This window comes from Erithacus rubecula (assembly GCF_903797595.1).
Source record: "Erithacus rubecula genome assembly, contig: SUPER_W_unloc_1, whole genome shotgun sequence".
In the NCBI taxonomy this organism is placed as follows: domain Eukaryota; kingdom Metazoa; phylum Chordata; class Aves; order Passeriformes; family Muscicapidae; genus Erithacus; species Erithacus rubecula.
The window spans coordinates 1,250,835-1,276,651 of NW_027635709.1; the positions used below are offsets into that span (position 1 = coordinate 1,250,835).

At 46.0% G+C, this 25,817-nt stretch overlaps 1 protein-coding gene across 1 annotated transcript in view; it reads left to right on the plus strand.

The window, feature by feature from the left end:
* Positions 1 to 25,185, plus strand: part of LOC306814082 (transcription factor BTF3-like) — a 43,698-nt gene extending 18,513 nt beyond the window's left edge. Inside the window, exons 5-6 of the mRNA XM_079329797.1 lie at positions 22,887 to 22,943; positions 24,811 to 25,185. Of these exons, the coding sequence (XP_079185923.1) occupies positions 22,887 to 22,943; positions 24,811 to 24,857 (104 nt within the window). The 3' untranslated portion in view covers positions 24,858 to 25,185. The remainder of the gene's footprint in view (positions 1 to 22,886; positions 22,944 to 24,810) is intronic.
* The last annotated feature ends 632 nt before the right edge of the window (positions 25,186 to 25,817 follow it).

Here is a 25,817-nt window from a genome sequence, read left to right on the forward strand (position 1 = left end):
ATTCGATTAACTTCCAAGTTTCGCACCCCTTGTGAAATTTCGCAGCCTAGGTAAATTACTTGGGTTATTACCAGCTGAGCTTTTTCTTTCGATACTCGGTATCCAGCTTGTCCCAGCATATTAAGTAATCCAATAGTGAGTCTGAGGCAAACATCCTTTTCTGTGGAGGCTATAAAGATGTCATCAACATATTGTAGGAGAACAAATAAGAAAGGTGATTCTTTTACCTGAGTCGTCTTCCATTCTTCTAACTCTCGAGCCAATTGATTTCCAAAAATAGTTGGTGAGTTTTTGAATCCTTGTGGTAGACGCGTCCAGGTGAGCTGCATCTTGCGTCCCGTGTCTGGGTTCTCCCATTCAAAGGCAAAGTATCTCTCCTGCTTTCAAGTGCCAAGGGGATACAGAAAAATGCATCTTTCAAATCAATCACTGTGAACCACTTAAACCTTTCCGACACAGCTGTCAACAATGTATACGGATTAGCTACTACTGGGTGTATATCTTTAGTGATGTTATTAATTACTCTTAAATCTTGAACTAATCTATACTTACCATTTGGCTTTCTGACTGGGAATATCGGAGTATTGAATTCTGACTCACATTCCTGTAAAATTCCCAAGCTAAGAAATTGTTCAATCATGGGTGCTATTCCTATTCGTGCTTCCAATTTCAAAGGATATTGTCTTACCCTTACTGGGGAGGCTCCTTCCTTTAGTTCTATTACAACCGGTTGTGCCGCTTTTGATTTTCCAGGTACTCCTGTTTCCCATACCCATGGTACTACAGCTTGTTCTATTTCTTGTGCTATTTCTGCTGCTTCAACTTCTTTTACTACAAACAACTTAGCAATATTTTCCTCAGGAAATTCCAATCTTACTCTACCTTTTTTCAAATATTATCTTTGCCTCTAACATTGACAATAGATCCCTCCCGAATAGCGATTCTGGGCTATTTGGCATATATAAAAATTGATGATCAAATTCTTTCCCCCCAAATTTTATATCTAATGGCCGCAAAAATGTTCGTTCCTTAACTTGTCCCGTAACCCCCAGTACTTGGATAGTAGAATCACTCAAAGATCCTAGCTTAGTGTTAACAGCTGAATATGATGCCCCCGTATCTACTTTAAATTCTAATCGTTCCCCATCTACTTCCATTATTACCTTTAAATCCTGGTCTAGTCAGCTCTGATTTTGGTAATTCCCCATCATAAGGGCTTGGGCGACACCTTGGGGATTTCCCGGGAAAGCACCTGTATTATTCATCAATCCCTGATTTCTATTCCCACTGGCTATAATTCCTCCCCCAAAACCCACTCCTTGGTTGAGAGGGCACTCATTTTTCCAATGTCCTCTATTTTTACATAGAGCACATTGATTTATCCCTAGCTGCATTCTCCCTCTTCCCATATTCAATTGACCCATAAGTCCTCCCGCACCCATTGGCATTCCCTCCTTTGCTATTCCCCTTCCCCCTCCTCGTCCACGTCCACGACTCCCCCCTCTCATATTATTTCCAGCCGCTTGCTGTAACACCGCCAACATAGTAGCCTGTTGTTTCCTGGCCGTTTCTTTTTCCCTATTATTATATACCTTCCACGCAACTTCCAATAGTTTATCTAAATTCCGAGTATCCTCTCCCTCCAATTTCTGTAATTTCTTTCTAATATCTTCCTGAGACTGCCCCATAAAAATTAATGCTAGCTGTAATTTTCCCGATTCCCCTTCAACTTCTAAATTAGTGTATCTATGAGCTGTCTCCTTAAGCCACTCTAAAAAGGTTGACGGAGACTCATTCTTTTCCTGCCTGACCGAATACAACTTAGACCAATTCAAAGTTTTTGGTATTCCATTCCGTATTCCTTCTGTTAACAAATCCTGATAAACTTTAAGTCTCCGAGACCCGCCCGTCGATTTGGGGTCCTACTCCGGTTCTTCCCTAGGTACTAAATCATTTACTGTACCATCCACAAGCCGCAACCTAATCATTTCTCGTGCTTTCTTTGTCATAGCTTTAAACACCATTTCCTTTTCAGTAGAATCTATTATTGTGTCTAACAAAACTTGTAAATTATTCTAATCTGGTTTCTGAGTCTTAATTACCATTTTTACCACCCGCGCAGTTCGTTCAGGATCCTCCCGATACGCCCCCGCTGATTGTTTCCAAATTAGTAAATCATTCGGAGAGAAGGGAACTTTCACTATGACCCGTTCCCCCTGTGGCCCGACAGCTTCACGTAGCGGAACCATTAAATGAGCACCTTCTTCCTTTTTCTTCCTTTCCACCTCCCACCGCCCTCTCCAAGTTCTTTCACATAAGGGGGTCCGTGGTATATCAGTGGTTTCTATTTTTGCTTCCCGATCCTCCCTTTCTACCTCTGGCATACTTTTTCCACGTTCCTCCACTGGAGGGGCACTAGGGGCTATCAGCAAAGAAACATCCTCCTCAGGTTCTGAAAACCTAACCGAGCATTCCTTCTCTTTCTGCCAACCCTTACATCCGTCACAATTCTGCCTTAATGTTTTCAAAACCATTATCCCGCACTCCTTTTGCCACTCCGGTTTATCTTTCAAATAATAAAAGAGGTCTAGATACGGTATTTCATCCCATTTTTCATTACTTTGCAGAAAATGCATCAAAGGTGTAATAATGTCAGGATTCAGTGTACCGTTCCTAGGCCATTGCATAGCATCGGGTTCATATAAAGGCCATACATGATTACAGAAATCAATCAATTTCCTTTTACTTAGTTCTTGACCAAAATTCCCCACATTCCAATGTTGTAATAAACAGCCCAAAGGCGAATCGTCCGGGATTTCTATCCCAGAACTTGCCATAGTTCTAAACATTTTTAAAGACATCATTTCACCTCTTTTTTTTTTTTTTTTTTTTTTTTTTACAATACACACCACACAACACTCACACCCTTTCCACAAACCTTGCCACATTACACACCACACACAACACTCACACCCTTTTCCACCAATCCACCAATCTTGCCTTTCTCGTCGCCGCGAGTGGCAAGTGCTGAACCTGCGCAGTCACTGCCGCGTCTGACGGTCAGCGCCTAGGCTTTTCCACAACCTTAAAGACGTCTGTGACCCCCGTGCGGAATCGCCGTTCCGACTTAATCGGCAGGCCCCCCTTCCCCTTGATAAAAGGAATAAAGCACCTTCGGGCTTACCTCCAGGTCGTCCGTCAGGCGCGGGGTCGGGCACGGGTTGATGTTCTCCCCAGAAATCACCTGGTGCCGGCGTGGAGTGGATCAACCCACGAACTGCCCCAGGCACCTCCGGAGTCCCATCTGGGTCGCCAGAAAACTGTTGCCCGATGCCCCAAACAGAACACAAACTAACAGAGTTAGTTTATGCGGTGCTTTATTCAGGGCCCGGGGAACCTGCGGACTAGCGTCCAAAGTCAGGATCCCACAGTTCCCTTTTTCCATCAGGTTTTTATACCTTTTACAAAGTGGTCTACGTGCAGAAATACACATTCTTCAAAACAATACAGATACATAAATCTTGCAGGTATCATTCCTAAAAGTTATAAATTCTGCATGCTTGTCTACTCAGAACTATAGGCTACCCCCCCTTAATCCCCCTTGTATGTTTGCCCATCACCAGAACCCTTTATTTATTATTATACTTTAGCCTTAACTTGAAAGTTTCTAGATGTCCTATATGCTCTACTAATTCTTTTCACTATTGTTTTCACAGTTCTAAATGTTCTATATGCTCTACTAATTCTTTTCACTATTGTTTCACAAGGTAGGTTCTCAGGGCCTGTCCAAAAACTGCAGTTTTCTAAGCCTTAGCATGACTACTACTATATCTACATTAGTCCTTTTTCTCATTATTTCGGTATCAGTCACAGTTCCCTTTTAGCCCCACAAAAAAGGTTTTCAGCTACTTAGCAGTTGCATCTTTTCAATCTCTTCCCATCAGGAACTTTATCTTCATTCTGCTGACTTCTGTAGACTCCATGCTTTATTTCTTCTCATTCAGGGGAGCTCAGGAGATTGAGAATGTTATCGAGGCATTAAAAAGGGTTAAAATTGCATCCAGAACATGAAGAAGCCACGTGGTCAGCTGGAGGCCTCTTCTCTCAGAACGGGAGGGGGGGGGGGGGGGGGGGGGGAGAAGGGAGAGCCTTTGGTGGGTCCCTAATCCCCCTGCTCGGCCATGCCATGTGGAGAGGGGAGCCAATCTGAGTAGAGCTGGGAGCTGCGTGGGGCCGGGGGGCCACCAGGCCAAGGCCAAGCTGCGGCCCCACCGGGCCAGGGGCTGCCAGGACAGGGGCCAGGGCCGTGCTGGAGCTGAGCCCAAGCCGGGGGCCGGGGCCTGGGGCCATGCGGCCGGGGCTGGGACCCGGCCAGAGCCGCCTTACCTCTGGAAAGGCCGAAAGCTGAAAGAGAGTGGCCCACCCCTCACCAATGTTATTTATGAAAACAAAACAACTCTCTTATTGGCCACCTGGGATGCCACCCACCTAATCATCCCTCCGACTGGTCCCCGCATCCCACAGGGGAAGCTCCCAGAGGGGGGACAGCCCCTCTGTTCCCTCCGGCAGCTCCACCCCTTACCCTTCCATGTGGAACCAGCACACATTTTTCCAGCAGATATCTGGGAGGGTAAAGTTCCCTATCAGGATCAGGGCATGCGAGCATGAAGCTTCCTGCTGTTGCCTTTTTCTTAACCTGGAAATGAAACTCGATATAATTTTAGTAAGGAGGTAATATAAAAGGGGATCTTTATTTGAAGGCTGCAGTTAAAGCACAAAGTTTCCTTTCTTGACTTGGTCTCTAATTTTCACCCAGAAGCTTTCAACCTGCATATTGCTGTTCTTCAAAGATTGTTTCATGCAATCAATCCTGGTTTTGGCATTAGACAGCAACTCCCTCACCTCTCCTTCCTTGTCTGTCCCTTCTGAACAGTTTATAGCCATCAGTCATAGCTCTCTAATAATGCGATTCAATCCACCAAATTTCTGCGATAGCAATCAGGTCATGTTTTTCCATCTGGGTAGCTGTTTCCAGTTCCTCCAGTTTGTTTCCCATGCTTCATTCACAGGTATAGAGGCACTTCATCTGGGCTGTCAGCCACATCCCCTTTTGAGGGGAACTCACCCTAATTCCCTTGAGGCAATTCACAGGTGTTTTCTGTTTATTCCTCATGCTGTGGCAGCCCCTGGCTCTTCTCAAGTGCCTAGAAAACCGTGTCCTTCCCCCAATAAATCTAGTTTAAAGCTCTGTTTGTAAGTCCAGCTGGCTTATTACTCAGGATACTCTTGTCCTGCTTGGTTATTTGAGCCCCATGAAAATTCATTTATTCCCCTTCTGGCTGCCTTAGACCTTTTAATGTTAGATGTCAGGAGATGGTGCAGTTCTTTCTGGTTTAGGGAAGTTTCTGAACAGTGTAAAACCATTTTAGCTAGCTCATGCAGTCAGGCTTTGCCATTAGCATATGTTGGGGGTGGCATTTGGATAAACAATCCCCATGCACATCTGCAGTATTTCACGCTCCAGTAATTCCTACACAAGAGTGATAGCCTTAAAGATGTTTTGTATGTGTTTTTACAGTTGGTAGAAGCTGGAGTAGTCTATAGGTTTCAGGATTCACTGAGTCCTCTTCTTCGACCAGCATACAAAATTCAGACTTCCTTAGATGTGACTTCGTGCACATCTACACTGGTGTCTACGCAGACCTCTGTCAGGAACTGTCGACTAGATGGATTATCATTCTGCTTTAGTGTCAGCCTGCTCGCATAGAATAGACCCTCTACTCCCATTATATTTGCTCCACATATAAAGCATTTAAATTATTTGTACCTTGTAAATTAGGCACTGATTTGTTTCAAAACATGGAATGGCTTTTACCTTTTCTTTTTCAGTTATGTCCCACTTCTGTAGTTCTCTATTCTCATTAAGAAATAGAATATATTTGATAAACTATGTTAGCAGATTGTAAGTTAAATTCCAAGGGGGACTTGTGGCTTCAAAATGTATCTATTAATGCACAAAAATGCACCAGTATCTTTTCTAGGAGGATGCACATCTACTTGAAGCCTTGTCATTTTATGTAAGCAAAGAAACATAACACTTTTAAACAAAAGCCTTTTTGGATACAGTGGCAATGTTATTATGCCTGTTAATGATAGACATCATACCACAGATGCAGACTAGCTAGGCGAGCTGCTTTTGTGGTGCATTTTTGGAAGCAGCTGCTTTTTGAGCCCTTTAGGTTATAATGCTTAAGATAAACTAGGTATATCTTAATGGCAAGAAATGCAGTTGCAGGGATTTATAGGGTTTAGCCATAGCTTGCCTGCAAAGATAAAGAACTGGATGCTGCACGTTTTAATAGGAATAAAGCAAGTGCCACTTTATTGCTCTCTTCTAATCCTAATATACAATTTCTCTACCCCTACACGCGATTACGCAACTTATCATTGGTAGAAGCCTTCTTGCATGAGGCAAACATGCAGACTTTTCTACTTTTCATTTGGTTCAGAGTTTCTTGGCATTAACTTATCACCTTCAGCTCTTCTTTGCAGTAAGCTGTAACTCCTTCCTAGCTATTTACTGTGATAGTCTCTAAGAAGGATCTAGGCACTACATAGGATAAACAAAGGTTCAAAAGAGGCTTCTTGCCTTTCTCAACGTTCGTAGTTTATTTCATGGTGGTCCCAGGGCAAAAGAGGAGGAGGATCTCAGATAACGGTCTTTTCTAGGAAAAGGTCAGGGAGGGGAATTTGGCTCTCTGCCAATAAGATAGGGACAGGAGGAAAGGGTTAAAGCATTCCTTATACCTCTGGTATTGGGTTACAACATCTCCCCGTTTTCTGTTTATTAAGTGGGGGAAAGATATTAGATTTATTTTGATTTGAATTATGATCTTGCCCACCATTTGTAATTGGTGGGAGAATTAGATTGTTCTATGTTTTTCATTTCTATGTGATTGACTACAGAGGTAGAAGGAATGATACCATTAATAGCTTTGAAAACTAAGTGACATAGGATCCCAAACGCCATTATTACAAGGAAAAGAATAATAAAGAATAACAAAATTGTTTTAACTATAGAAGTCCACCACCCCAAGAACCCCCAGCCTTTGAACAGTTCATTGAACCAATTTTCTGATTCTTGCTTCACTTGTCTGATCAAGCTGTTCATGTTTTGGAGGGCAGCGTGGACGTTAGGAGCTTTTGAGGTCAGATTCATGCAGCAAAGTCCTTCAAATTCCTGGCATTCTTGTCCATGCAGTAGCAGAAGAAAATCTATAGCAGCACGATTTTGGAGTGTGGCCTGCCTGCTAATTTCCTCATTTTCTAGGAGAGAACTGATGGTGGTTGATGTTAAGTTTGCCTGTTTAACAACCCAACACTCTAGGTGGCCTAATTCACCTAGAATTTTGGCTGCTGCAACCCACAGAAGAAACAAGGACACAGCAATTCTTTTTGATTTGGCCCAATGGAAAATATCAGCATTACAGTTTGGATCTAAATTGTCAGCACTTCTCTTTTGTATTTTGTCAGCTGACTTGTTCTTGTGAGTCCAGTCACTAATTAAGGTTTTGTTGGGTGCTAACAGGGACAACCGCCCGAAGGTACATGGCCCTCCTAGAAGCCGGGAAGGAATCCCTGCCCATGCCCGGTCTCCACAAATTAAAAACAATCCCTTAGGGAGACTTTTGGGACTTGAATAAGTTGGGGTATCCATTGCAATACGTTTTAAAATATTACATCAATTCTTGTCCATGAATTCTCTACAAAATTGTCGTATGAAAAGGAACTCGTTAGTGTTAGTAGATTTTGGGACGATATTAAAATGAATGCAGTATTGTGCTGGGTAGGAACCCAATAACTCCAATTCTTGGGGTTCCTGAGCTGCTTTGGGCAACTTGGACAGCAACTCCTCTATGGGATTTTTGCGCATAGCCTGCTGCCTAGGATTTTTGTAAAATGGAATGGTGTGTGACTCGGGAAGTTCATTGGGCTTCTGTATTTCAAAGCTGGCGGAATATTCTCCAGCCTTCAATGGGACTCCTACCAGGCAGGTGGACATAGGATTTTTTGCTGCTGCAGTGGACAGACATATGTTTTCCTGTTGGAGGGTCCATGCCAGGGTCACCCAAACATTTTCACATGGTTGAGGGACGATCCAGGCCGCTGCCAAACTGTTCAGTGTTAACAAGAAGACAACTTGGAAGGGGTTCTTCACGGGGTTGAGTGGAGGGTAGGTTTTCTCTAAAAGGAAAAACAAACATTTTAAAACACATTAAAAGTCTCTGTCTGCTGGAATGTACTCCTTTATGAAGATTTTTTCTCTTCCTTCCGGCAGCGTCTTCTTTTCTAAGGAATGGCTACTTGCTTCTCATGTCCTTCTGCTGGAGCTGGATTTTTTAGAACAAAAGGTTTGACCCACTTCTGGGGAATCCACCAAGGGCCTGAGGGAATGGATATGCATGCATAACCACATCCCCAGGTAACAGGCTCATAGGGACCTTTGGTTTCCCATGTTTCTGGGTCCCTAATCAAAACTGGTGGATGCTGAGACAATTTGAACTATTTGCTGCTGTTAAACTAACGTACCACAGGTGGACTCATGTTTTTGAATGAACAATTCAAGAAATTGACAGTGAACAGGGCTTTACACAGCTATTGCTGTGGAGACATCCACACAGTGAAACTGCTCTGTCTAGCCAGAACCTGCTTGAGCATCTGGTGCGCACGCTCAATCACAGCTTGGCCTGTGGGGGAGTGGGGGATGCCAGTTTTATGTTCCACTCCTCACTGCTGGACAAATTCCAGGAACTCCTTGGATATGTATGCTGGGTCATTATCTGTTTTGATTTCCCTAGGGAACCCCAACACTGAAAAGGCATGCACGAGGTGTTGTTTGGCATGCACAGCCCTTTCTCTTGCATGGGCAGAGGCATAAACTGCACTTGAATATGTGTCAATACTCACATGGACATATTTAAAGCGACCAAAACTGGGAATGTGTGTGATGTCTGTTTGCCACACTTCATAGCTGCCAAGGCCGAGGGCATTAACCCCCATACCCAGTGATGGCATGGCCTGGAGCTGGCAGCTAGGACAGGTGGCCACAATGGCTCGAGCCTGACTCCGTGTTAGCTGGAACTGACGGACCAGACCTGGAGCATTCTGGTGGTATTGCTGGTGGCTCAGCTTTGCCTGTTGGAAGATGTCAGGGAGGCGTGATTTCTCAGCTGGGGCTGCAAGGGAGTCTGCCACTCGATTCCCTTTGCGATTTCTCCTGGCAGCTCGGTATGTGACCTTACATGCATCACATAGAAAGGATGCTCTCTATGTGAAACTAGATAGATTAGTTTTGAGAGCAGCCTGAAGAGATGCTCGTTATCAATATATTTGAGAACTGCCTGCTCCGCTCTAGACACTACTCCAGCAACATAAGCTGAGTCGGTTACCAAGTTAAATGGCTCTGAAAACTTCTCAAAGGCTCTCACAACTGCAGCCAGCTCAGCTATTTGGGGCAAACCCTCCACAAACTTAACATCAGCTTCCCAATGCTGACTCTGGGGATTTCTTCAAGTCATCACCAACATGTGAGAAGCCCCTGATGTATCTGTGAACACTGTGAGATCTTCGAGTGGTCTCCGACTCCTCTTCTGACGAGGAATGAGGTGGAATTCGTCATTGAACAACTTATGAGCTGGGCCGTGGACTGATATTTGTCCACTGTAGCTGTCTAGATATATTTGGAGGCTGGCATTGCTTTGGAGCAAGTGCTCAAACATCCCTTTGGTCAGCCTTTCAGGTGAGTTCCTTCCCTCCTCAGAAAGTTTGACCGGGAGGTGAATGCATGCAAAGTCACAACCAGCCAGCTCACGCAGTCTCATCCTTGCATTCTGAATCAGCTGAGCCATCAGGTCTTGTGACTGTGTGATGGTTTTGGATCTTTGATGGGAGAGGAAGACCCATTCTGTGATTGAGTGTGTCTCTCTGCCACTCGATCCACTGGAATATTAGACTGTGCAGGTGTGGCAGTTTCCCCAAAACAATGAACTTGAAAGGCAGCTGGGGCTGATAACGGTGAGCCTGCCTCTCTGCCAATGCTTTCTGTACCTTTTTGATTGCAATTTTTGCCTCTGGGGTCAGTTCCCTGGGAGAAACCATCTCTCTCCCCCTTCAATATATTAAAAAGGGGTTGTAGGTCCTCATTAGTGAGGCCTTACCCAATTCAAAGAACCACACAGGGAATGAAGTTCTACTATGGTTTTGGGATTACAATTGATTTCCAATTTCTGTGGGACAATGGTCCATGCAGTAATCTTTAAGCCCAGATAGTTCCAAGGCGGCATCCTCTGAACTTTGTCTTCCTGCAATTGAAATTTAGCAGAGGTTAAAATTTAACCACTAGGTCAAGTGTATGTTGGAGTATTGGTTATTGGGGGCACACACAAGCACATAATCCATGTAATGTAAGATTATGGCTTCCCTTCTCTGTGCACGCACAGGGGACAGCAATGAGGCTACATACCACTGGCAGATGGAAGGACTGCACCTCATACCTTGTGGAAGTACTTTCCAGTGGTACCGCTTCATTGGGGCTTCTTGATTTATCGAAGGAACTGAGAAGGCAAACCTTGGGGCATCCTCAGGGTGTAGGGGGATTTGAGAAAAACAGTCTTTGATGTCTATTACAGCCAATTGCCAATCTCGAGGTAACATTGTTGGGAGGGCATCCCAGGTTGAGGAGACCCCATATCCTGAATTATTTTGTTTGTTTCTCTGAGGTCATGTAACAATCTTCACTTGTCCTTCCCCAGTTTCTTTATTACAAAGATTGGGGAATTCCAAGGGCTTGTTGTTTCTTCAATGTGTTTTTTTGCTAATTGCTCCTCCACAAGTTCTTCAAGTGCCTTAAGCTTTTCCTTTTTCATTGACCACTGTGCTACCCAAATTGGGGTGTCATTTAGCCATGTTAATTTCTGGGCAGGGTGCTCCACAGTGGCCAGTTCTAAAAATCCCAAGGAGTTTTAGGGATAATCATTCTAATTCCCCACTGGGAATGGTGTCTCTCCTCCATAAGGGACACTTGTAATCTATAACAAATGGATGGACACTAGCTAATTTTCCATTCAGCCCCTCAATTTGCACGATGCTTTTCAATATTTTTTACCAATTTAATTCCTCTTATACCTTGAATTTTTCCAGCCACAGGTTGCAGTTCCCACTGTGACGACCATATCCTTTTCGGCATGATTGTCACATCTGCCCCTGTGTCAAGCACTCCTTTCACATGGAGATTATCTGATCCAAGTGTTAAGTTGCATACCAAAGAAGGTTTTTTCTTACCCACCATTTCTACCCAGTAGGCCTGAGATGATTTTCCATCTGCTGTGACCTCTGCTGGAATGGGAATGGCCTGGGCTAGGATTTGCCCCTCGCCCAGGTAGAATGGTGGCTGAGAACAGCGTGTTAATATTATGAGGCAGGTTATTTTTCCTTTCATGATCATGGGAGCTACTTAAATTTCTAAGGGTGTGTGTGCTGTGTTTCCAACAACACAATACTCACTCTCCATTTCCATGTGAAGTATGGTCACCTCTACAAGCCTGCTTGACAGGTCCACTGTATAAATTGTCCATTCAGTAGACTTGAAATGAAAACCTTTGGTAGTCTCCAGCCTGAAACAGCCGCAAGGCTGCCAACCCTGGTTAATAGAACATTTGACATTTAATTTGTTTCATATACCCGCACTTTTTATCCCATCCTCCCCCTTTGTTTTTAAGAGAGAGGCTTTTGCCAGAGTAGTGCCCGCAGTATTTATATCTTTGTGCGTTATTATGTTAATAGCGGGCTTGCGCTGTAAATTCAGGTTTTTTGTTTGTTGGAATTCTTTTGTTTCTGGTTAAGAGGGCATTCCCTAGTGAAATGTCCTCTCTTTTTACACTGGAAGTGGGTGATATGCTGCAGCTGTTCAGGTGGCACTGGTTGCTTCTTTGCTCATGGTGTTTCAGCTGCTGCAGGCTTGGATGGTGCTGGCCTTGGATTCCTTTCTGGTGCACTGAACAGTTCTGCTTTACTGGTGCAGGCTTCTGTTATTTGTGCTAGGGTTGGTTCTGGATACAGAGGAAGACTTAGAATAACTCTGCGAAACACTTTATTGGCATTTCTTTGTGCCATTTCTTTTATCAATTCTGCCTGGGTTGCTGGATCGTGTACTTGTCTTTCCGCCTGTGTGTGCAGAGGATCTACAAATCTTAAAAAGTTCTCAGAATCATATTGTTTAACATGAATATAACTACCAGTTACTTCAACTGTTGGTAATTGATTAAAAGCTTTTTCGGCTATATTGCAAATTTTATCTAAAACAAATTTAGATAGAACTCGAGTTTGTTTTTCAGGGCAATGCCAAGTCCCTTCACCACATAAATGATCAAGTGTAATATCATTATCTTCAGAATCTTTGGAATTGTCAGGGCTTTGGTGAAGCTCTCTTAAAAGAACCATTAAAGAACGTTTCCAAATATTAAAGCATAAATTACATTCTGAGGGAGTTAGCAAACACTTGAAAAGATCCTGTAAATCATGAGGTATCATCTCATTTGAAGTAAAAGTTGCTTTCATCATGCCTTTAAAAATTTCACTGCTTCTACCAAATTCTCTTTGTACTTTGCAAATTTCTTTTTTATCCTGGTATGATAGAGGTTGGTAACCTCTCTTGCCGTTTCTCCTGCCAACATAGACTACAGGTGCAGCTGATGGTATGTAGTCTTCTTCTAAGTTTTGAGCTTTAGGGCCAGGTGTCTCTTTATATAGCAGCATGGGAGATTGTGCATTCACCCGTACTGCAGCGACAGAGTGTGTTCCCCACCTTCTGTTAGCTGAACCTTCTCCTCCCCCATTTCCTGCAGCCGCTGGGTTATTACTTTCTCCTTGGCCTTTGCTGTAATTAGGAGCTGCGAGCTGCGCCGCTCCGAGCAGGGTTTATTTTTGGTGTTCCCATGCGCACCTGCAGGAGCCGCTCCGCCAGAACCACTACAGCTGCTGCTGCGGCACAGGGTCCTAGTTCCCGTTCCCACTGTTGCGTTTCCGCTGGTCCACTTGGGGAACCTCCTTCCCGCCACTAGGGGCAAATTTTGGGGTCCCTGCCTCCCACGAGGGTTTTTTTACCTCTCCTGCTGACCTCAGCTGTCGTGTGGTTCGTAGAAAGTGTTTATCCTTGAGCCGGATCACTCTGGCACTAGACTAGAGTTCCCAGCTCAATCCTCCCTGCCTGAGGCTGTATAAAAACAGCTGCCAAGTGTGAAGGGTAGTTGATCGAGCTAACTAGCGTAAAAATACCCAAAGTGGGATTATAGGGGATTATAGCTACATGTGGGCTCTTAATTTCAAGCCCCATGTTGGGTGCCAACTGCAGTAAGCTGTAACTCCTTCCTAGTTATTTACTGTGATAATATCTAAAAAGGAGCTAGGCACTGCATAGGATAAAAAAAGGTTCAAAAGAGGCTCCTTGTCTTTCTCAATGTTCATAAGTTTATTTCATGGTGGTCCTGTTGCGGCGCCCTGGTTCTGGGTTAAGCCCGGCATGGCGGCCCAAACCCCAGGGCCACTCGGTCCATATGCTCCAGACACCAACTTGGTGGACAGTAAAATTGTGGTTATTGAAGGGTCAACGGGGTTTTTATAACTTGGGCTGTTAGTGTCATTTCCTTCTGCTCACATCTGGCTAGGTGCGGCCAGGCACGGAGGAAAGGTCTCACTGCGAGGGGGGAAGGGGTCCTAACTGACCGTACAGCTCGAATTCTTCCGCTCGCATATCCCTAACTCTCCACTTCTCCCCCCCACCCCTCATGATTAGTAAAAATCGTATAAAATTATAAAATGTAGACATTATAAAATTTCATGGGTTAGTAAAGTTAGTATAGAATTGTTAATGTCTTAGTAATTGGCATGTCTTAAAGCAATTGCTGGCGTTCGACAAACATAATGTTAACCGTTTCTAAACGCTTTTTAACGAATAGCAACAATTTTTTCAGCATGCAGGGCCCGAAGATTAGTGTTAGTAAGATTATAGTGAGTGGGGCTATTAGGGTAGAAATTAGGGTGGTGAGCCATGGGGACCGGTTGAACCATGACTCGAACCAGCCCTGTTGAGCTTCTCTGTCCATTTTTCTCAGGTTCAGTCTGTGTCTCAGTTCGGCCATGGAGTCTCTAACGACTCCAGTGTGGTCCGCATAAAAGCAGCATTGCTCTTTCAAGGTGGCACACAGGCCTCCTTGCTGCATGAACAGAAGGTCTAGTCCTTGCCTGTTTTGGAGGACGACCTCTGACAGTGAGGAAAAAGATTTTTCTAGGGAAGAAATGGATTTCTCAATTCTCTGCAAGTCCTCATCAACAGTCATCTGCAGTTGGGCCAGTCCTTGATGTTGTGTTGCAAGGGCCGAGACGCCTGTGGCAGCGCCGGTAGCTTTTAAACCGAGGAGCATCGCGATGGTGATGCCCGTTATCACTTCTCGCTTGTGGAGCCAGTCGGGTTCCTCGAACAAGCGGTACACTTCTTCTTCCTGGTGATAAAGGACTCTGGGGACAATTAAAACTTGGACACAAAAGTCGGTAGAATGATCAAATTTGTCAAGGGGTACACATGGGCTTACCCCAGATCATTGACAGACCCACATCCCTGATGCAGCTGGGATCACCCACTGGAACTTCCCCCCTTTAAGTTTGATGAATTCCTGGCAGACGTTTCCCATCCGCTTTGCCAAGGTTGCATTGCCAAAGCATTTGCCTTACCCCGTAACCTGGCTTAGGGTAATGCCTCTCCAGGGGGTGTCCCATCTGCATTGGTGTGGATTGTTTGACTTTGAAAAGATGAATGGGAGATCGAGGGCAAAACCTTCGTAAAAAGGGGGTTGTGTGTCATAGCATAACCAGCATGATTCTGTGAGGTTCGGGTTGGATTGGTTTAACGATAAAAAGGTAGCATTTAACACGCTTAAGAATGGATTGGAGAGGGTTGGTTTGGCTAAGAGATCGGATGGGGAGGAGGTAGATTTTAGCATCTGTGTTTTGTGGCTAGAGCTATGGTTAGCTGCGATCTCTTTCCTGGGTCTACTCATTGTAAGATCTGGGTTGGGTCCAACTGATTAGAATGTTGGAGGTGGGAATCTGATAATTTGTATGTTCGCCCAAATGTGGCGAGAAAGGTGAACAAACGCTGTCCACGCTTTGCCCGTGGCCCAGCTATCATGGGTCGGCTGCAGGATTGTCATGATATAGCCTGTGCAGGTGTGCTGTTTCCGGCCTTGGGGCAAGATCACGTACCCATCCATATCAAATTTTGGTTCAAGACAGCCGTGGGGAATATACTTAATTTGCAGGAACTTATCAGGCAAACAAAGTCTCACAATTCTCATTAGCTCCACTCTGAAGGTCTGGTTTGATCGATTTGAGTGAACACCATTTGATGGCCCCATCTCTTTTAACGGCCCCATATCCCCGCCCTGTGAGCACTAGTCTCCAACCTTGTTCCCACTCTCCCAGTTCATTTTTGATCACAACCCGTGGGCCTGTCTCTAGCGCTCGAGTGGCCCAGTGTCTCTGGGCAGGACTGTTTGTTCCATCCCTCCTAGGGAACTGATTTAACGCTAGCAGCGCAGTTGCTAGTATGCGCGCCTGGTCACTCGGGGGAATGGCATTGGCGAAACCTTCTGTCTTTGCTAGTACTTCCAGTTTGGTTTTCAGAGTCTGATTTGCTCTTTCAACGATGGCTTGTCCTGTGCTGTTGTATGGGATGCCATGTACCAAGGCGATGTTCCATTTTGAGATGAACGCTTGGACTGTCTTTGAGGTGAAGTTTGTGCCGTTGTCTTTTTTGATTTGTTTTGGAACTCCAAGGCATGCCATGGCTGTCAGCCAATGTTGGATGGTCACTTTGGAATCGGTCTTGAGGTGCTGTGTCGCCACAATCATGCCGCTGTATGTATCCACGGTAACTGTGAGCCACGCTCTGGGTCTTAACAGCTGAGGTTGTGTAAAGTCTGTCTGCCATATTTCTAAGGCTTTGAGGCCCCTGGGGTTCACGCCGCTTGACCACAGTGGTGATTTCTGACAGTGAGGGCACGTGGTGACGACATGCTTTGCGTCCGCGGCAGAAATTCCACACTTCTTTGCAAGTGCTTTTGCTCCAATGTGAAGGGATTCGTGCAACTGACGGGCTTCTTTCAGCATCCATACGCTTTTTGCGGCAGCATCAGCCTTGTCATTGCCAATCTGGTAGAATCCTTTGATCGAGGTATGGCTGTGGACGTGGATGAGAGGTATGGTGCCTTTCCAAGAATAGAGTGCTTCTTCTAGCATCGTTGCCACCACGGACACTGACACACCTGGTCCGGACATGGCTAGGCAGAGCTTGGCCACAAATATGGAGCCAGTCACAATGTTAAGGTGTTCTTCTGGGAACAGTCTGCATGCTAGCACTACGGCAGCTGCTTCAAGTTGTTGGACTGAAAGCGTGGGGTCAGTTGTCTTGACACACTGCCATTGTTCTCCTGACTGCCATACTGCCACTGCGGTAGAGGTCAGTGACGATGCGTCCGTGAAAATGGTCGGTCCTGGCTGCGGTCGGTTGATTACCTTTGGTGAGAGGTCGATGTCGATGATTGCGAGCAGCTGAGTCCAAGGGGGTTTTGCCGCGTAGCGAATCTCTCCTCCGAAGCCTGCAAGGGCCATGACTAGGTATTTGAATACTGTTGTCGACTGTGCAGAGCTGTTTGCAGAAGGGCAAGTATATCGTGGCAGGTTCGATGCCCAGATGTTCTAGGGAGCATTTCCTGCCTTTCATGATGAGGCTGCTGAGGCACTGGACTCCCGGGGAAAAAGCGCGTGACGGTTTCCCCACGACCACCCATTGTATTGGTTGGGCTTTGTCGGGGGAGTCCTTGGGCTAAGGATCCCACTCCCCCCTTTTTTGTAAAGTGGACATACAGATCGATCGGTGTACTTGAATCCCATCTGGTGAGTGTGCTCCCTGACATTTGGTTTTCGATAAAGTTGAGCCAGGTTATCGCTTCTGGTGTCAGGGTTTTCTGCTCCCATGGGTTCTTTCCTCTCAAGAGGTTGTTTAGAGGGTCCATGACCTCGGGAGGAATCAGGACGATGTTGCAGAGCCACTGCAAGGGCTCTACTAGATTTTGCACGTCATGGAGCATCCTGATGTCTCGGCGGATTTTTATCTGGGGAGGGGTTACGTAGGAGCTTGTGATTCCCACTCCTAGGAAGGTTACGCACGGCCCCTTTTTTATTTTTGCGCTCAATGTTTCGAAGCCATTTGTCTTTAAGGTCTTGGAGATGGTTGACACCAGCTGGTCCACTTGGCTTGTTGATGGTGCAGCGACCAGAATATTGTCCATGTACTGGATGATGGTCGCAGCTGGATTACTCTGCCCGACTGGTGCTAGCGCTCGGTCTACTGTGATCTGGCAGATGGTAGGGGAGTTGATCATTCCTTGGGGTAACATTTTCCAATGAAAGCGTAGGTTGGGCCGCTCGCTGTTTGGAAAGACAATGGAAAAGGCGAACCTCTCCTTGTCATCTTCGTGAAGGGGAACAGAAAAGAAGCAGTCTTTGATGTCAAGCACTGAGCAAGGTTGCCCTCTCGGTATCATGGAGTTCATGGGCAGTGAAGTTTGTACTGGGCCCATCGGCTGGATTCTCTTGTTCACTTCTCGCAGGTCATGCAGGAGACGAAAGCCTTCGCCGGACCGTTTAGGTGTTACGAAGATTGGGGTGTTCCATGGGCTCGTGGAGGGTTCTATATGATTCTTGTGTAGCTCACGGCCAACTAGCTCAAGGAGAGCAGTCATTCGAGGCTTGGACAAGGGCCACTGTGCGACCCAAACCAGATTGACTGATTTCCAAGTTAGTTTGATGGGCAATGGCGGGTATGTGACAGTGGCCCTTAGAATAAATTTATCACCCCAATGTCCAGCATGGCTAGGGCATCTCTCCCCAACAAGGGTGGGCAGTCCGACATAACCTATGTCGTAAAGATGATAGTCCTTCCTGGTCCTCTCTCGGTGCAGAGTGTTATTGCTATTGGTTGGGTTCTTATGCGGGCTCAGGTCATCCCTCCAACTCCGCTCACCATGGGGGCTTCTTCTAACTTCCATGTTAGAGGCCAGTGTATGGCTGGGATGACGGTGACTTCTGATCCTGTGTCCACCCAAAAGGGAAGGCAGAGGGCCGAGTTGTCGAAGCTGTTGTGGAGACGACACTGCCCACACGATCAGTGGGTGCTTACCCACCTTCACAGCAAAGGCCACCCATGGGTCTCGCTTCCTTTGCTTTCATGGCCAAAGCCACCCAGACGCCTCATCCCCAGGGAGCTGTTCTGGGTATTCCTGAGGTGCAGATAGGTTTGATTGAGCTACTGGTTGGGCGACAAAGTTGGTCATATCTTGAGGGGGTAATGGGTGTGGAAGCCCCGTGCCCCATTGAGGGTTGCTGTAGCTGGGCAGGTGCGTATTCCAGGAGGGAGGGGCTGGGTGTGGCCCGGCTGCCCCCTCCCCTTCCCGTTTCCCTGAGGCTTGGATCTGCATTCCTTAGCTAAATGCCCCTTCTTTCCGCATGCCCAGCACGGTCCCCTAAGCTTCCCCTGGCGTGGCGGAGCAGCTGCTGGTGGGCGTCCTGACTGGGAGCAGTTTACTGCTATGTGGCCTGCCTGGCCACACCTGAAGCATGCCATCACACTGGTCATTGCAGTATGAACTGCTGCTTGGATGGGAGTTAGGTGTTCTTCCTTTGCAACATGTCTGATCATGGTTGTGAGATTGGACCCAGATGGAAGTGATCTTAAAATGTCCTTGGGTGGCTGAATTGCATTGCTGGCGTAGGCAGTCTGCCAGCACAGGACCCTTCACCTCTGAAGGTAATGCAGAGGAATCTAATGCTGCCTGAAGACGGTCCGCAAACTGAGTGAAGCTCTCACTCTCATTTTGCTTTATAGTGGACCATGGCGATGGTTTGGCTATTACTTTAGAATCAGCACGGATGGCTTCTCGGGCAGCACAGGTTGTTGTCATGACCTCATGGGCCTGCCGGCCTTCTGCTTGTGCTTGTGGGGTGATCATGGTTGGGTCTGTGCCCATTAGCCTCTGTATGATGGAGCTGTGCAGTGGATGGTCTGCCTCTGTTACTAAGGCTAGCTGCTTTACACAGTTGTCCTCCCATTCTTGTTTAAAAACTATCATCCCCGCTCCATCAAAAATCAGCCTGCAAATCTGTTTGATATCAAAGGGGAGCATGTAATCGCCTCCAGAAACGCTATCAATGAGTGTGGAAACCATAGCTGAATTAATTCCCCTGTCCGCAATCGCTTTGACAATTGCCTGCACGTCCTTCGGGTTTACCGGCGAGTAGGTTCTTTCATTTCCGCCTGCCCCCCCCCACTCGAACTGGGAACACAAGAGTGGCCGACCGAGTCAACTCTGCGCAAGCTATTTTTATTTTCCTCTACTCTGTAAATGGGGTTCGATCTTTCTCTGATATCCCTTTAACCCACACAAGAGCGTTGCTGCTAGTGATTTTATATGCCACTGCTCTCTTTTTGTTACAGTCTGAATCGGTGTCAGAGTCATCCTCTGACCACCTTCCCAGCCGCCCATCCCAGCTCGAGTCAGAGTCCGAGCTGAAAGCCGACTGACTGGACACTTCCGGGCTGCTGAGCCTTTTCGTAGGGCTGCGCCCCCGCACCTTCTTCCGGGGGTCGGTCTGTTCCCTCCTTCTGTGCTCCCCCCACCTCCTGCTGGGAGAGGTTCTTTCCCTATAAGGACCTGATTTAAAATTAGCTCTTTGACTGGTCTTAAGCTCCTTCTCGGGGGCCACCCCTTCTCCCTACTCGCCCGAACTTGCGCCATTTAGTGAGCCTTCTGCATGTCCGCCCCCTGCATCACTGGTCCAGCCCCCATCACGCGCTCTGGCGCCATTTTCAAACGCATATAGCGGGGGTGGCTTTTTATCAACTGTTTCAGATTCTGAGATTATAACAGCGTTCCGCGCCTCCTCTGCTAGCCCCTGCCAAAATGTGCGCGCGCGCTCCCCCCCCTCCGATGGTGGTGAGTCCTGTCCCAGGGGTAGCGGAGGGGGTTCCGGGGTCCGCGCTCTCGATCGGTTCAAACTCCTCTGCGGTTTGCGTGGCTGCCCTGATCCCCAGCTGCGGCGCGGCTAATAAATCTCCTTTCCAGGTCTCCTGCTCTTGTCGAGCCTTTTGCAGAGCCTAGAGAACCCTGCCCCATGATTTGAGGGTTTTCCCTGAGCCCATGACATGGTTTCCTCGGCCAGAGTCCTCGTGCATTTATCCCATATCTCTGGATGGAGAATTTCTACCGGGCTTTCTATAGCCCCTATTTTTGTCAGTCTCTGCACTGCGAGAATAAAATCCTTAAGTTTACACTCTATGCCCCACTGCGTGTGGATCTCACGACCTTTGTGACAGCTTCCATGCCCCTTGCTGCTCCGGGGACGTCTCCCCACACTGCACTAGACCAGCTGTGCAGCCGCCGGGTCCTCGTCCAGGCGATCCCCAAACCCCAGGCGGTCTCCCGGGTTTTGGCACCACTTGTTGTGGTGACCTGGTTCTGGATTAAGCCCGGCACGGCGGCCCAAACCCCAGGTCCCCTCGGTCCATATGCTCCAGACACCAACTTAGTGTACAGCAAAATGGCGTTTATTGAAGGGTCACAGGGGTTTTTATAACTTGGGCTGTTAGTGTCATTTCCTTCTGCTCACGTCCGGCTGGGTGAGGCCAGGCACGGAGCAAAGGTCTCACTGCGAGGGGGGAAGGGGTCCTAACTGACCGTACAGCTCGAATTCTTCCGCTCGCATATCCCTAACTCTCCACATGGTCCCAGGGCAAAAGAGGAGGAGGATCTCATATAACGGTCATTTCTAGGAAAGAGTCAGGGAGGGGAATTTGGCTGTCTGCCAATAGGATAGGGACAGGAGGAAAGGGTTAAAGCATTTCTTATACCTCTGGTATTGGGTTACAACACTTCTTGTCTCATCCCTTGTTTTCTTGTTAAGCAGCAGCTGTTCTTATCTCTCCTTGAAGGTGACTTCAAGGGCAAAGCTACTGGCCTAGCTCGGGCTCATGAAAGTGTTCATATCCATTTTCTAGCTTGTTTACTACATGTCCATTTTCCTTTAAAAACATTCCCATGCTTGCCCATTTTTCAACTGTGCTAAAAGCTTGGCTAAATGCTGCCATATTAAGCTTGCCTGCAGATTGCTGTGGTGGGTTGACTTTGGCTGGCTGCCAGGTACCCACCAAGATGTACTCTCAATCCCATCCATCAGCAAGATGGGGAGAAGATATAATAAAAGTCTGGTGGGTTGAGAGAAGGACAGGGGAGATCACTCACCAATTGCCATCATGGGCAAAATAGGCTCAACTTGGGTAAATTAATTGAATGTATTGCCAGTCAAATTGGAGTAAGATAATGAGAAATAAGAACAAATCTTAAAACCCCTTCCCCCCACCCTTCCCTTCTTCCCAGGCTTAACTTCACTCCCAACTCTTCTACCTTCTACCTCCGAGTGGCATAAGGGAATGGGGAATGGAGGTTTTGGTCAGTTCCTAATGCTGTGTTTCTATCACTCCTTTCTCCTCACTCTTCCCCTGCTCCATTGTGAGTCCCTTCCATGGGGTACCGTCCTTCAGGAACAAGCTTCTCCAGAATGGTTCCCCCATGGGGTCACAGGTCCTGCCAGCAAACCTGCTCCAGCATGGGATCCTCTCTTTGCAGATCCTTCCAGGAGCCTTCTCCAGCACAGGCTTTTCACAGGGTCACAGCTTCCTTCTGACATTTACCTGCTTTGGTGTGCGGTCCTCCACAAGCTGCAGGTGGATATCTGCTCCACCATAAACGTCCATGGGTCACTCACAGTGGTGACCTTGTCCTTAAGCCCTTTCAGAACAAAGTTTATGCATTCATCTATTTTCGTTCTCTATAAATTGGGATACAGCAATTTCAGAAGTCTAGTATAAACCCATCTCTTGGCTCATGCTTTTCTTGAAAACTGAGAAGGATTAATTAGGATTAAATGGAGGTCATGGGCTAAGATGTCTCATATTCACAAGGTAATACAGTTAATTAGCAGTAAAAGTAGTAGCATGGGCACCCCAGGACTTGAGATATCTATTCTTAGCATTATACTGCTTCAGTTTCACAGATGCTCATTGGTCTTCTACAACAGACAGGGTTAAGTCTCACTAGTGCTGGCAAATATAATGGGAATAGTTAAGAAATTACTGAGTCAGTAGAGATGTGGACCAGGACATGTGGTTACCTTAACCACTGAAGTATAAAATTGTGTATCCTATTCCATATTCTTCTGGCTTTGCCAGGGAACAATATTTTAATTGCCTCTAGTCATGTGTCTACTTGCAGCTTCACAGTTGTACCTTAGTTTTCTTGAAGGCTTAGGATCATAAGATCCTAAGATTTTATTATAACTTACTAATGTTGTAAAATATGTAAGCCTCAAGGACTACTGAGTAATCAATAAACCAAGCTGCTTTTAAGAGAAAATGGTAAAATCAGTCTCTGCTTTTAGCTAAAAATTATTACTCTGAAAGGCACTCTGTATATCTAGAACCAAGATGGTGACTAGTAAACTTGTTTGGCATGCATCTTCTCATTTTTCAGCTGGTCTGTTTGAGCATTATTAGTAACATATAATTAGTTGTAGATTTTTATTCAGCAGAGGAACTGAATAGAGAATTGCAATTTAGCTCAGACTTTGATAATATTTTCAAAAAAACAAGTAAAGCACCTTTGTAATCAAGATGCTTATGATGAGCTTGACTGATGCTTTTGAACTTCTTACTCTTGCAGCTATGGATGGAAAAGCACCACTCGCTACTGGTGGTGATGATGATGACGAAGTTCCAGGTAAGAACAAGCATGCTGTGGAAGAAAAGGAAGTGAATTTTGCTGAAACATAAATATGCAGTATAAGATTGGGCCAAGAACAGTAAGAGTATTGACTAATCATTCCTTTCAGTACCTGAAGGGAGGCTGCAAGAGAGCTGGAAAGGGACTTTTTACAAGGGCATGGAATGAGAGGATAAGGGGATATGGGAATATGGGAAAGACATTGAGGTACTGAAGAGTGTCCAGAGAAGGGCAATGGAGCTGGGAAAGTGTCCAAGTTTAGGACAAATTTTAGGAAAAAGACCTCCAAAGGGCCCCCTCCCCCCCTTACAATTCCTTCCTTCACCAAGCTCGGAAAGAATTTTCTTCAGGGGAAAGTGGAAAAAACTTTTTATTAACAAAATAGAAAAGAAACACTTCCTAGCACAGACCCAGATGAGATGAACTCGGCAGATCTTTGCCGGGAAGGGCAGCAGAGCTTCTTTGGCAGACTTCCAGAGGTGGTCTCCGAAGTTCAGATCCGTTTCCTCTGGAGCCGGTGCAAATCTTAGGGATGAGGAGGGGGAAGAGGGAGAGGGGCCGTTTAGGCAGCCGGGGGGAAAGCAGCAGAAGCAGCGGAGGGGGGGGGGGGGGGGGGGGGGGGGGGCAGCAGAAGCAGCAGCGAAAGCAGCGAGCAGCAGCGAGCAGCTAGCAGCAGCAGCGAAAAGCCCCCAAAAGCCGAAAAACACCCGCCTAGATAAAACAGCCCGGGGGAGGGGCCGGCAGCTCCCTGGTGGGGGGTAGGGAGAGCAGCTAGTCAAAACATAACCCATAACAGGAAGGGTCTGAAACACAAGTCTTATGAGGAGTGGCTGAGTGAGCTGGGGGGGCTCAGCCTTGTGAAAAGGAGGCTCAGGGGAGACCTTATCACTCTCCACAACTACTTGAAAGGAGGTTGTAGCAAGGTGGGGGTTGGTATCTTCTCCCAGGTAACAAATGACAGGATGAGAGGATACAGCCTCGAGCTGTGCCAAGGGAGGTTCATGTTGAACATCAGGAAGAATTTCTTCACAGAAAGAGTGGTTAAGCATTGAAACGGGCTGCCCAGGGAAGTGGTGGAGTCCCAATCCCTGGAATTGTTCCAGAAACAACTGAACGTGGCACTTAGTGCTCTGGTCTAGTTGACAAGGTGGTGTTCAGTCAAACATTGGACCCAACGATCTTGGAAGTCTTTTTCAACCTGAACGATTCTGTAATTATGTGATTAGGAAGAAATTCTTTACTGTGAGGGTGGTGAGGCACTGGCACAGGTTGCCCAGAGAAACTGTGGCTGCCCCATCCCTGGAAGTGTTCAAGGCCAGGTTGGAAGGGGTTTGGAGTAACTTGGTCTAGTAAAAGGTGCCCCTGCCCATGTCTGGGTTGGAATGAGATGATCTTTAAGGTCCCTTCCAACTCAGGTCATTCTGTGATTCTTTTATAGAATTTCTCTGGGCATTGTTTTCAAATACCATATGAGACTTAGATGTATTATTGGTTTGAGCTAGCATTTTTGTCCCATGTAGGAATAATAGCTATGGCTAAGATAATTATTTAATAGTCAATAGGAAGAGTGCTAAGAAACTGCCTTCTCAGTATCACTGCTCTGTTGTGGATATGGTGAAATTAAATGCTCTTAAAATTGTGCTTTATAATTAACATTTTCAAACTTGCTTATTTGAACAAGAAGAATGAACCATGAAACTTTAAAATGTTGCTTGGTTTGTATTTTATAAGCTGGTTTGTTTTTTTTTTTTTTGCCATGTAACCACTTTATATGACTGGGAACATTTTTTTTTTGGGGGGGGGTGAGGAAATTGGCAAAGCTGAAGTAGGTCAGACTTGAATTTCAACATTTTTCTTTTTCTAGATCTTGTTGAAAACTTTGATGAAGCTTCAAAGAATGAGGCAAACTGAACTAACACTTTGTGAATAAAATTAAAACTTGAAAAAGCTACATGGAGCTGCTATTTTATATTGTGACTGCTTTTATTTTTTTTTTTTTTTAAATTTCCTGATGAGATCACAAGATGTGTAATATTTGGAAACTCCTGAACCTGCAGCTCTTCTTCAGTTATTGCTTGTACACAGTATTGTTTTTGTGGCCTAGTTTAACAAGCCTATGCTTTGAAATAAGTCAGATTGCTGATGAATCTCTACCTAGACACAAATTTTGAGCAATTTGTATACAAGCAAAACCCCATCTTTAATGAACTTTGGCATACAATAAAGAATATAAAATTAACTTTCTAGTGTGGCTTTTTGTCAGAAAAGCAAGAAAATAAATTTACCATAACTATTAAGCAATCATAAAAAGTCTTGCTTTTTTTTCAGAGCATCTTCCTTTTTGCTCTGTTAGAAAACTGGCTTTTAAAAAATTTTTCAATGCATAATGGACCATATAAGACTTAATTGGTGAATTCCTACTGTTTGTGGGTCAGAACACATGCACTGTGTTCCTAAGACACTTTGTAATCTACTGAATTTAAGAAAGAGACCTGTATTCTACAACTACTTTATGATTGTAGGGGGTTTATGTGGCAAGGTTGGGGGAGCTGCAGGAGTGACTTCTGTGAGAAGACACCAGAAGCTTCCCTTATGTCTGACAGAGCCAATGTCAGCCGGCTCCAACACAGACCTGGTGTTGGCCAAAGCCGAGCCAACCAGTGATGGTGGTAGCACCTCTGGGACAACAAATTTAAGAAGGGGGGAAGAAGCTGGGCAACACCAACCAGGAGTGAGGAGTGAGACTATGTGAGAGAAATAACTGCTGACAGCAAGGTCAGGGAAGAAGGAGGGGGAGGAGGTGCTCCAGGCACCTGCAGCCCAGGGTGAGGCAGGCTCTCCCCCTGCAGTCCATGGAGGTTCATGGGGCAA